This window comes from Monoraphidium neglectum (assembly GCF_000611645.1).
Source record: "Monoraphidium neglectum strain SAG 48.87 unplaced genomic scaffold scaffold01557, whole genome shotgun sequence".
NCBI classification, from domain to species: Eukaryota; Viridiplantae; Chlorophyta; class Chlorophyceae; order Sphaeropleales; family Selenastraceae; genus Monoraphidium; species Monoraphidium neglectum.
Genome location: NW_014012071.1, coordinates 1,904 through 13,323, shown reverse-complemented (window position 1 = coordinate 13,323; position 11,420 = coordinate 1,904). Strand labels below are relative to the sequence as shown.

Sequence of the window (11,420 nt, the reverse complement as noted above, 5' to 3'; positions counted from 1 at the left end):
CTTCGCCTACCGCATCAAGCAGTGAGTGAGACGCGCACGCACACCCACATTTTCAACAGCAGCGTCCGCGTCAGCCCCATGTCTGCTTTGCTTGCCTTCGCTCCCCTGGGGGCACGCACACGCGCCCGCCTCGTTGGTTCCTCAGAGCGTTGGCGCCTCGTGCGCCTTGGGCCGTCGGCTCCTGTCTGTGCAGCTGCATAGACAAATTCCTGCAGGAATTTGCAGGCTTCGGGGTGCCACCGCCCCTCACGCTTGACGTTGTTGCACCAAAACCACACACCACATTGCTACGGACACGCACCCGCCACGGCACGCTTCATGCAGGCCGGCAATGAGGACAGTGGCGACTGTACCCACTGTGCCGAGCGAGGCCACAGGGGTGCTGACTGGCGGCAGCAACCTGGCCTGCGCGTGCCGCAACGCAAACCGCAACCCCGTCACCGGGGCGGCGATCTCCTGCAACTGCTATTTTGTTGACCAGTCGCGCGCGCGTTCTTGCGCGGGCGCGCAGTTTGGCCAGGCGTCGGGCCTCTGGTACCGCAGCTGCTGAGTGTGCAGGTGGGCGCTGACCCACGGCAAGGGCTCAAGCTCGCACAGGGGGAGTACCCCAGCGAGCAGGCCGCCTGTGTGCAGCGCAACCGCCCCAGCTTTTTTGTTGGCCTGCTGTTTATGCATGCCTCGTCCTCCCGCACGCCTGTCAGCCGGCTGCATGGCGCTGTGAATGTCCTGCCAGGGTGGGTCCTCATGCGTGCCTCAAGGGCCGCTCCAAAGCGAGTGTGTGGGAGTGGGCTGCACACACTTCACCGACCATGGCACAGCCGCGCCTAGTAAGCGCCTGGGTTGATGGTTTTTCCCCGCGTTCCCGCTGCTCCAACACTGCTATGCGCACTTCTGATGTTCGTGTGCTATCCACACGATGATAATCCTGGGCGCCCCTGCCAGGCGTGTGTGCCTTTGAACAGTGGATGGAATCCACCTCTGCTCTTGCCGCATGCGCAGCGTGCAGCGCCAGAGGCGCCTGCTGAAGCACCCAAAAACTTGGGTTGTTGCTTCTCCTGAATTTGTTTGGCGCCCCCTGCGTCCTTCTTCCTGCGCCTCCCCGAAGCACAAGCGCTTTGTCTCACAACCCAGCTGATGGTCCATCAAGCTCGTGTCTCCCTTCTGCCTACTTTGCCGCCCCACAACACACACACAGCTGCTGCTGCTCAAGACTCATGTGAACGCCTTCGTCGGAAACATATGGGACCTGGTTGCAGTGACCAGGCCCAGGTTGCTGCGGGTTGACGCCGGTTGCTGCCGGGGTTGCGCGCACGCAACCCCAGAACCGTCGCCGTGACCAGGCGACGGGTTGCGGGTTGCCAAGAACCAAGCCTGAGGTTGTTGCAAGCCCGGGCAGCTTGCGGCAACCCCAGCACAAATTTGTGCTTTTCTGTAGCAGATGCGCTCTGTTGGCAAGGGCTGCAGCTTGTGGCCCATAGGGTGTGGTCATACACATGGGCTTCACCCAGAACTGAGCAGCCTGATGCCGGTACAGTAAGTGCACATCCCGCAGGCCGCCTGCGGCGTGCAAGTGGGTGAAAACATGCGCACGCAAGTTGTGCACCCAACCGCTCTTGCTGCCCTGATGCGAGGCGCTGCGCACAATTCAGGCTGCGCCGCTCAGCGGCCCAGAGGGCGCCTGTCCAGCAAGGCCTGGCCGCTGGCAACGTACAGCACCTCTGCCATCAATGTCGCCTATTTAAACACACAGAGACGCACTGCTGTCGCGCCACCGGCTTCCTGCGACTTCCAACGGCACGACAGGCACGTTTAAATCTGCGGTTCCCCATTTGCCTGTTGTTCCGACGGCGATCAAATATTTTTCCGCAACATCGCAGCCTATGATACCCATTAGCCCGCAGCTATGATCACAAGTCGGCCGAGTCATGAATCCGGCGGCCCCCACAGCCCCTGGAGGTGATCCTTCGTGTTTTTGGGTGAATAAGCTGCAGTTGCATCTAGAGGCATCTCCCGCATGAAGTGCGGTCCGCGGGTTGCCCTGCCCAGCCTCCTGAGGCTGAGCCAGCTGTCACACTGAGCCACTCAGCGCCTGCTGCCCGGCTGCGTTCGTTGTTAGCATTTGGCACCAAACTCGCATTTGTTGCCACCTACTTAAGGTTGGTGTGTACCCTTCCCCACCGCGCAATCTTTAGACAGTGCCTTCAACAAGCCAGCCGCCACCATGCCCCTCCTGGGTGCGGCTCGACGCGCTGCCAAGCGCCCCGCTGGCGATCAAGGAAACATGGCGCTGGGCCATTGTACTGCACCGGGCAACAAGAAGCACCCCCGCATGCCCCAAGTCGCCATCACCCCTGGCGTCCCGAGAAGACCATGCCGCCGAGGACGCCGCTCCGCGCGCGCCTGGGCCCTATGGCGCGCCCATTATGCGGAAATAAATGGTTTGCAAAACCGTTGCCGTGTCCGTTGAAATTTTTAGCTTGGTGTGTTGTTAAGGTCAGATTATTGTGCATTGCTGTCAATGCACTTGACCAGCAACTTGGTGGTGTTTCACCTTGCTGCGCACTAGCATAAGCCAGTACCTTATTTAAAAATGTAAAATCGCACTATACGCATGCTTCCTAATCAGCAAAGGGTCAGGAGCACGGGCCGCAGCATACGTGGCGCAGTGTCCTTGGTCGCCACAACCCGCCGCATGGTTGCGGCGACCCAGGGTCCCCGCAAACAGGCGGCTGGTTGTGGCGACCACTGGTCAATCTTTGGGTACCCACAACCAAGGCGGTGGTTGCGGGTTGCAACAACCAGCCGCATCCAGGCGCAACCACCGCCACCGCGCGCCCACATGTTTCCGACGTTTCTGGGCCTGTCAACTGCTCACTGCACAGCAGAACTGGCTGCCTTTGTGTCTTGCACCCACCCTTGTTGAAAGTGGGCATGCACATGCACCTGGTGCAGACGTGATACCTGGACTGCTACAACACCTCAAAAAACTGTGCCTCTGCTGTATTGCATTCAGCGGGCGCCACTGTGCATCACAGACAGCTATGACACCACCCACCCATTTGCTGGCTCTGCACAGTTAGGACCTAATGCTGTGTGTTGGACCAAAGAACAAACGGGCTCGGTCTGTGCGACGTCCATCCCACCATGTGAAAACGCGTGCTTCACCGCTGTGCGCACCTATTTGAAGGTTCAATGCCATCTCACCGTTGTGCCCATGCATGCCTGGTTGCAGCAGCCAAGCAAATGGCGCCCGGCACCTGCTGGAGGTTGCAGGCGCCCACGCTGATCCTTTTGAGCATCTCTCCACCGCCACCCATCAACACGCTTTCTCGACGCGCTTCGGAACTGCCCGCCCCCGCCCAGCAGCCACTGCACACCTTTGGGCTGACGTACTTGCTTAAAACACAACACAGCACGCTCGTGCGAGATCCGCCTTATCAGCCCGTTCTAGGAGTATCACAAGCGTGCTGTATGCGTGAGGTTGTGGTGCGCCCTGGCACATTCCACATCACACTGACCACGTGATGGTGGCTTCCCTTGTCATGCAACCTCGGTCTCGTCGTAGCGCCCTGGCAAGGCGAGGCGTCCGCTTTGACGGCTCGCTTACAGCACAGGCGCTCAGGGCCTGCGGCTGTGCATCGGGCGGTTCTTGCTCACCCCACAACGCACTTGTTCGAACTGGCGCGCGCTTTTGTCACCCACACGTCTTACAGCTGCAGCGCTTTGCTGCAGAAGGCGGCAGTTGATTCGCGGAGTGACACACGGGCACGCGCGCATTGTGCCGCGCTGCAATGACGGGCGTTCCTTGCTGCGCTCTTGAGGCGAGGGCCCACACCACTGCCTGTCGCTCTCTGTGTTACGCAAAACAATGAGATTTGGTGCAAGTTGTAAGGGACAGACTCAGGTGTTATAGTTTCACAGCCAACCTGGCGTAGCCTGTAGCGTGTTTGAGCGCGAGGATGAACGGCGTCACCGCATCGTTCAGGCATTCGTGCAACGGGCGACGCAAACGTACTTTGAGCTTTATGCAAAGCATGCGGCTGTCCACCCTCTGCGCCAATGAGCCTATTGACGTGAGGGTTGAGGGAACCAATCAGGGCCAAGCACAGGCTCTCAGGGGTGTGGGTGGTTTAACGGGGGGAACTCAGCCCCGCACGCACGGGCAGAAAAATATGCAGGGGAGGGAAGGAATGTGCACTGCACTGAGTTTCGTTATTATCCAGGGTGTGAGAGAGGGCGTGGGCATGCCCTGATGAAGCAGCCTGGTGGTCCCTGAGGGGCACCTCTTGCTCAGAACCGACAAAATCAAAAATGATCACATTGCTGGCTGCTGTCCGAGGGCATTGCGCGGCTGAATACTACGCGCCTGTCAGCCATGATGGGCGATTTGTGCGACGCCATCGGGCGTGTTCAAGTCTGGGTGGCAGATTTGCTGCAATGTGGTTGGGATGAGTAAGCTTGCGGTGCCCCCCCCCCCCCTGGGTCATGCATCGGCCCTAGTTTCAGCTGTTTTGGCCGGGAGATGCAGAAACCGGGATCAATGAGGCCAGGTGTAGACTGATCATTGCTGTATCCAGCCGTGCCAGGGCTACTTCAAACTCTGCTGGTGGGCCTGGCTGCTGCCCCACTTAGCGGGTGAGCACGGTCGACGCGTCCCATGCTTGCTGCAGGCTGACCAGCGCCTCCGTCGCGCAAATTCGATCTGAAGACGTGGCGCACAATTCTTGTCACCAGCCGCTTGTATGGGGCGTGCCGGCTGCGGCTGTTGGCGCCTGACGCCGCGTCCTGCTGCCATTGCACCCCTCACACTTGGGGACATGCCTCACCAGCGACGAGCGTTTACACACCATTCTTTTGGTCGGGCCATGTGTGCAAGCGTTGCCGCGGCTGCAGCGCCCCAGTTGCTAGCGCATGCTCAGGTGATCATCAGGAGCAAGGGCCTTTAAAACTTGCACTGCAAACAATGGGTGTGCAATCGATTGGGCGGCCTGAGGATGTAATGCAGAATGTGCCAGGTTTTGGTAGGATTTGGTTTGCGCCATCAGGGTATGGCCCTGGGCGGAAGAGAGGTCAGGCATGCAGGTTCAACCAGAAGTATGAGTGATCAGGCCAAACAAACGATGCTCTCGCAGCCCAGAGGCTGATTCAGCTTGCAAGTGACAAACGAAATGCCAAGCGATCAAAGCTCCCGCTGTTTTTTACCAGCCGGTTTGCTGGACAGCTCACACAACTCCAGCGCTGCTTTGCGTTTGTCAAAGCCACTCAGCAAAGAACTCAGCGGCCGCGGCCGCCATCGCTGGCGTGTACACGTGCCCGACCCCCTCCTCCACCCGCAGCTGCAGCGCCCCCGCCTCCGCCCCCGCGGCGCCGTACGCGCCGTGCGCCGCGGCGAGCGCCTCACGCAGGCCCGGGAGCGGGCAGCGGGCGTCGAGGGCCCCGTTGATGGCGGCGAGGGGGCGCGGCGCGACGCAGGGCAGGCTCAGCGGCGTGTCGTAGGAGTCCAGCAGGCCTGGCGTGGAAGCATGTGGTGTTGGTGGCGGTTGGGTCGGTTTTGTTGGTTGTGTCAGTCGTGTCGGTTGTGTCGGTTGGGTCTCAAGTGGCCGGTGGATGTTGTCGAGGCGGACGGGTCAGGCGTCAAAGCCTGACCCGTGCACAACAGTGGCTGATGGCGTTGGCCGCAGCTGCGTGCGTGCCCCGCTGCGGGGCCTCCAGAGAAAAGTGTGAGGGAGCTCGATTCACACGGCGCCGCCAGTCTCACCGGGCAGAAGCTTCCTCCAGAGCGCCTCCGCGACCTCAGCGTCTGGACGCAGCTTCCCCATATCCGCCGCCGCCGCCGCCCCCACCAGGGGGATCGACCCCAGCCGCGCCTGCCAGCTGTCGTTTCGAACCGCCCAGCCCCAGTTCTGCACGCCCAGGCAGGGGGCTGAGACGGACACCCGGTCGTCCGCCGCCGCCACCAGCCTGCGGGGAATAAGTGGACCAAAAAAGCAGGAGGGTTGGGCGAGATCGCGGGCCACGGCGCAGTTCAGCCGCGACTTGATGAGTCTAGGGTATACAGGGTGTCTTTATCGCAAGAGCATTGGCGCAGGTCAAAATAGCCAAGACGCGCGGACCGAGCCGCGCTCCATTTCTGGTACGGGTCGACGGCGGCTCCGGCGCGGGCCCGCGCGGCCGTCGCGGGCACCCACCAGGTCAGCATGCCGCCCAGGGAGATGCCGCCCATCCCAATGCGCGCCGCGTCGACGTCGGGGCGCGCCTCAAGGATATCCAGCAAATGGATGAGGTCCCTTGGTTGGGGGTGAAGCAAAGGGAGAAGTAGCGTCATCATGATGTCATCATGGGCGCAGGTTCACAGTGCGCAGAGGGGCCAGCAGCTGCTGAAAAAGGGATGCTGAGGGCCAGAGGGCCCCTGCAAAGGGGAGCGTGGACTTCAGTGCTGCCAAGTGCGCGTGCCGACAGCCCGCGGCCCCGAGGGCCCTCCCCGTCCCCGCACACCCGTCCCGGCTCTTAGCTCCCCACAGCCCCGCACCAGGCGGTGTCCAACAGGAAGGGTCTCTCTGGGGTCACTCCCCGCCACGCCCGCACTATCGCCCGCTGATAGCTGTCCCCCGGGCCCCCCACGCCGTCCGCCGCGCCGCCGTCGTCGCCCCAGGACGCCCGCTCCCCGTGGTATCGGTTGTCGATGGAAGCTGCCACGTAGCCGCGCGCTGCGTAGGACGCGAGCTCTGAGACGAGCGCCTCTTTGCGGGAGTATGAGGCGTGCCCCAGCACGACCACTGGGCGCCGCTGCTGCTTCTGCTGCTGCTGCTGCTGCCGCTGCTGCTGCTGCTGCTGCTGCTGCTGCTGCTGCTGCTGCTGCTGTTGCTGCTGCTGCTGCTCTTGCGGCTGCGCTGACTGCTGCTCAGCGGCCGGCTGCTGGCGTCGCCAACGCCGCAACGGCCTGGGGATGGGGGCGGCCGCGTCTGCGGGGCGCAGGATCAGGCAGGGGACTCGGCCCTGGGCCGAGTCGTCTGTTTCAAACACGAGCGGTTCCACCTCCACATCTGATTGGGTGGGGAGGGGTTGGGCGCGTCAACCGTGATCATCGTGGTTGAGAGCAGATGGCAGGATTTTGTAAGGGCCCCGCCTCAATCAGGAGCGCCTGAGTGCCTCCCCGCCAGTCCAGCCCCACCCAGCCAGCACTGGTCCTGAGCGCCATGGTCCTGACATCCAGCAAGTAAAGGACCCCCACTCACCCGCTCCACCACTACCCTGGCCTGTGTAGCGCTGCGGCGGCTGCTGGTCCACTATTCTGGGCGGCCACACACGCGGGCGTCCCCGCGCAATGTCGTTCAAGAGCGCCGCCCTGACGAGCCGCACGTCAGGCGTAAGCGCAGGAGGAACCGTGATCATGGGACCCGCCTTTGTGCGAGCAATTGTACTGAACTTGTGGGCGCAGCAGCCAATGCGGCGTTTTCAAGTCGAGCAGTAATGATCTTGATGGCCTTGCGTTGTATACTTTACTCAATTGTCATCGGGGTTGTGCCAATAATCAATTGATTTTGAATGCTAGCTCGCATCAAAGGCGCTCTTGAGCTGACCCACCCTTTGACACACCGAGTGTGTCTCGAGCAGCAGGACCCGTCGTACGACCAGAGGGGAGCTTGCTGCAGAGGATTTGGGTGCGTGCTCCCACGAAAAGTCCTAGGCAGCAGCCAAACGCAGCATAAGCGAGTACGCGGCGAGCGCCGTGCACACGTGCAGCGTTACCCAACGCGCCCAGTATGCAGCGGGTGACTGGCGCGCACATGAGCCGAGCATCCGAACCGAGTCCATCATGCTGCTGCCGCCTGCATCCGTCTTTCTGCACGCAGGGCCGCCGCGCCAACGGCAGCGGCGAGATGGGGGCCGCGCTCGGGCCGAAGGCCGTCGCCACCGCCAGCGCGGCCGCGGCAGCTGCCGCGCTCGACAGGCAGGTCGCCCTGTCAGCGTTCGCGGCGCTGTTCTACGGCACCTGCTCCATTGGCCTGGTCATGATCAACAAGTGGGCCTTCATCCTATTCCCATTGACGAACCTGGTCCTGCTGCTGCAGCTCGCGCTCACCCTGGCCGTCTTCGCCGCCCAGCGGGCCGCTGCGCCGTCGGCGGCGTTCCCGGCGTGGAGCGGCGCCGCGGCGCGGTCCGCGGCGCCGCTGTCGGCGCTCTACCTGGGGAACGTTGTGTTCAGCCTGTTGTCGCTGAAAGGTGAGGGCGCCCGCCGGGCTTTGTTACGGACGGGACGCGGCTGTGCGCAGCCCCGATTGGGGAGACCTGGCCGCGCTGCGTGATGATGCGGGCCGCCGCTGCTATATTCGCAGGGCTGACTTTGCTGTAAAATGCAGGAAGCTCATGTGACCAGGCATGCCCGCATGCACACAGAAGCACGTGGGATACGCTGGCGCGTTGCTACAAACAATCGCCCCAACCAACGTGCGCCCCGACACTCCTCCACCCTCATTCCACCCTCATCGCACCACCCAAGGTTTGAACCTCCCGATGTACCTCGTCCTCCGCCGCAACACCCCCCTCGTGGTGCTGCTGCTCAAGCGCGCCGTTCGAGGTTACTGGCCGTCGCCCCAGATCATAGCCTCCGTCGCCACCGTCTGCGCCGGCTCTGTCGTCGCGGGGTTCAATGATCTGGAGGGCGAGCTCAAGTCGTACTGCTTCGCGGCGGTGTCCTGTCTGCTGCAGGCCGCGTACATGCTCGCAATCGAGGTGCGGTCAAGGGGCCACGCCCGCCCGCCGCCGAGGGGCGACGCAGACGGCGGCGACGCGAGCGGCGATGCCGAGGCCGGCGGCGGCAAGGCGGCGGCGGCGGCGCCGCCGCCGCAGCAGCAGCAGCAGCCCGTCGCGCTTTCCGAGGGAGAGATGCTGCACTACAACGCGCTGCTCAACCTGCCCTTCGTCCTCGCGATCTGCGCCGCGACGGGCGAGTTGTCCGGCGCGCGCTCGGCGGCAGCGGCGGCGGTGGCCAAGGCGTCGGCCTTCGAGCTGGTTCTCGCGCTGCTGGGCTGCGCCGGGGGCGGGTTCGTGCTGAACTGGAGCATGATGCTGTGCACGTCGGTCAACAGCGCGTTGACCACCACGATCGTGGGGGTGCTGAAGGTGAGTCGAGGTGACGTCATCGCGTGGTGGCGCGTCGGTTGGAAAGTGCGCAATGCGGGCGTGCGCGAGCGCGGACAGCGCCCCCGCCCAAGTGCTGCGTGGCAGTCATCATCATGTAGCAGGGGTGATTGATGGCGTTGTAGGCGTGCTGCTGTGGTCGTTCACAGCTTGTCGAATGGCAGGAACAGGATGGCGGGTGGGAGAATCGGTGTCTTTGCGCCCCAGGCGCATTGCTCCCCCCCCAACGCTGCAAGAGCCAGTCCCTGCACAGCTCTGCACCCCCCGCGCACCCCCACGCCCCTTGGGTCGTGCTCCCGATCAGTAATGTTGAAAATGATAACGTCCCCTCCTGTCTGCCGCTTCTCGCGCAACACCGTTGATGCCGGTGCAGGGTGTGATAGGTACGATCGTCGGCTTCTTTGTTCTGGGGGGCGCCAAGATGCGGCCGAGCGGCGTCGCCGGCGTCGCCCTGAACACTTTAGGCGGGATTCTGTATTCGTATTTCAAATGGCAGGAAAAGGCGGCTGCCAAGCGCGCAACCGGGCCGTTGGACGACGGCGGCAGCGACGCAGGGGCAGGGGCGGGGGACGAGGCGGCGCCGCTGCTGGGTGGCGCGGCGGAGGGGGCGGCGCGGCGGCGGAGGGACGCCGACGGCGCGTGAGGGCGGCAGGCGCAAGAACAGTGGGAGCTTGCTGAGCAGGCCGCCCAGGTGGCAGCTTCTGCTGGCGGCGCAACCGCATGCGCCGGGGCGCGGCGCCGCTTCTTCTCATGTTGTGTCAGTCTGTGGTCATATGATGTGTTCCCGGAAGCTTTTGTACATCTGCTTCACATTTGAACAGACCTTTTCCATTTCTGCACCAAGTGGTGTTTGAATTGATCAAGCGATCAGGGCTCACCCTTCCAGCGAGCTGCACACCGCCCCCACCATGTCAGTCCGGCCGCGGACCTTGCACCTGCACGTGCTGGTTCCATCCATTACTCATGGAAGCCGTGCCCTGCGCGCAGCAGCGCCGCATCCAGGGCGGACGGCACAGCGCTGTTTCTATTTCTTATGGCATGTGCCAGCGCTGGGCCTGCGCCGTTTGCCCCACAATGACATGAGCGGGGCCGGCCCATGCAAAGCCGCACGGCTGCACTATAGGATGTGGGGTGCCCCAAACCCTGGCACATGCAAAGATCCTGAAGTCCGAGCCAAGAACATGACCCAATATACGGATAGCTGGATGTAGCAGCCGCACGGCGTTATAGCAATTGGAGCTGATTCACGCAACCGGAGGGGGCGTTTGAAGAGACGTGTCGTCGAGCATTCAAGAGCGACCGCATTGTAATTTGTTGGTGTAGATTCCTGCGAGATGCGGCCACTGAGCGCGCGGCCCGCTCCGCTCGCCGCGCAGCCCCCGGGCAAAGCGCGGGTGGCCATACACCAGGACGTATTCATACCCAAATCCGTTCATTCTTCGCAGCGCTGCGCAGAGAGGGGACCAAAAACCGTGGCGCGCGGGGCGCGCGGGGCGCGCAGGCACACCCTGGGCGCCTGGAAGCACACGCAGGGGTAGAGGCCGGGCGGCTGGGGTGCCGCTTGTCGGCGCGGGCGCCACCCTGGCCTTTGTAAGGATTGCGGCATCCCGCACTTTTTGCGCCGCCACATACTTTTTGAATCAAGGATGAATCTGAACTCAGGCGGCCTCCATGTAGCTGCGAATGGGGGTAGGGGCGGAGGGAGGTGAGGTGGACCGGCAAGGGCAGCAGCGGCGGCTGGAGGGGGGTTTGGGAGGGGGCGGCAGAGGGATGTGAGGGAGGGGTTCGGGCGGCCATTGGCCGGGGCATAAAGCCTCACGCGAGGAGGGGGCCGCGGCGCGCGCAGCGCAGGCGGCGGCGGAGCAGGCCCGCCCCGGAAAGGCCCGCCTCCTCCGCCCTTGTAAGACTGGCAGACCGCAAGGGACGGGCAGACGCGCGGCAAGACAGCTGCCAGCTGCCGCCCTCCAGCATCTGTGGGCGCAACCCCAGACCGCAGCCGACGCGCCAGCCTACGCTCCGCCCACCGTCACGCCCAAACCCTCCCTGGCCCCCTTAAAGCACGCCAAACCACGGCACAAAGAGCCCCCCCTCCAAGACTCACGTGTACCCCATCAGCCGCTGCGCGTAGTTGTCCACCAGCCGCGCCGCCGCCTCAGGCGCCAGCCTGCCCTCGGCCGCCGCGGCGTCCGCCGCGCTCTTGACGGCGTCCAGCATTGCGTTTTTGTGGTGGTGGGCGCGGGACAGCACCTCGGCCACGCTCTCGCCCCTTTGTATTGGGG

At 63.3% G+C, this 11,420-nt stretch overlaps 4 protein-coding genes across 4 annotated transcripts in view; 2 read left to right on the top strand and 2 right to left on the bottom strand.

Moving 5' to 3' along the window:
- Positions 1-324: 324 nt before the first annotated feature.
- Positions 325-550, top strand: MNEG_8286 (hypothetical protein; the record flags this gene model as incomplete). The annotated part of the gene is made up of 1 exon (XM_014043244.1): positions 325-550. A coding segment is annotated over one exon (226 nt), but the record flags the coding sequence as incomplete, so codon positions are not given.
- A 4,702-nt stretch (positions 551-5,252) lies between these two features.
- MNEG_8285 (hypothetical protein) lies at positions 5,253-6,328 on the bottom strand (the record flags this gene model as incomplete). The annotated part of the gene is made up of 3 exons (XM_014043243.1): positions 5,253-5,509; positions 5,759-5,961; positions 6,189-6,328. 3 exons carry the CDS (start codon positions 6,326-6,328, stop codon positions 5,253-5,255), a joined length of 600 nt encoding a protein of 199 aa, XP_013898697.1.
- Positions 6,329-7,880: 1,552 nt separating this feature from the next.
- On the top strand, positions 7,881-9,784 carry MNEG_8284 (hypothetical protein; the record flags this gene model as incomplete). Its single annotated transcript, XM_014043242.1, has 3 exons — positions 7,881-8,223; positions 8,501-9,123; positions 9,515-9,784. The coding sequence occupies 3 exons, from the start codon at positions 7,881-7,883 to the stop codon at positions 9,782-9,784; spliced, it is 1,236 nt and encodes a 411-aa protein (XP_013898696.1).
- A 1,015-nt stretch (positions 9,785-10,799) lies between these two features.
- Positions 10,800-11,420, bottom strand: part of MNEG_8283 (hypothetical protein) — a gene marked incomplete at both ends in the record, with an annotated part of 2,468 nt that continues 1,847 nt past the window's right edge. Inside the window, 3 exons of the mRNA XM_014043241.1 lie at positions 10,800-10,818; positions 10,961-11,038; positions 11,243-11,407. Of these exons, the coding sequence (XP_013898695.1) occupies positions 10,800-10,818; positions 10,961-11,038; positions 11,243-11,407 (262 nt within the window). The remainder of the gene's footprint in view (positions 10,819-10,960; positions 11,039-11,242; positions 11,408-11,420) is intronic.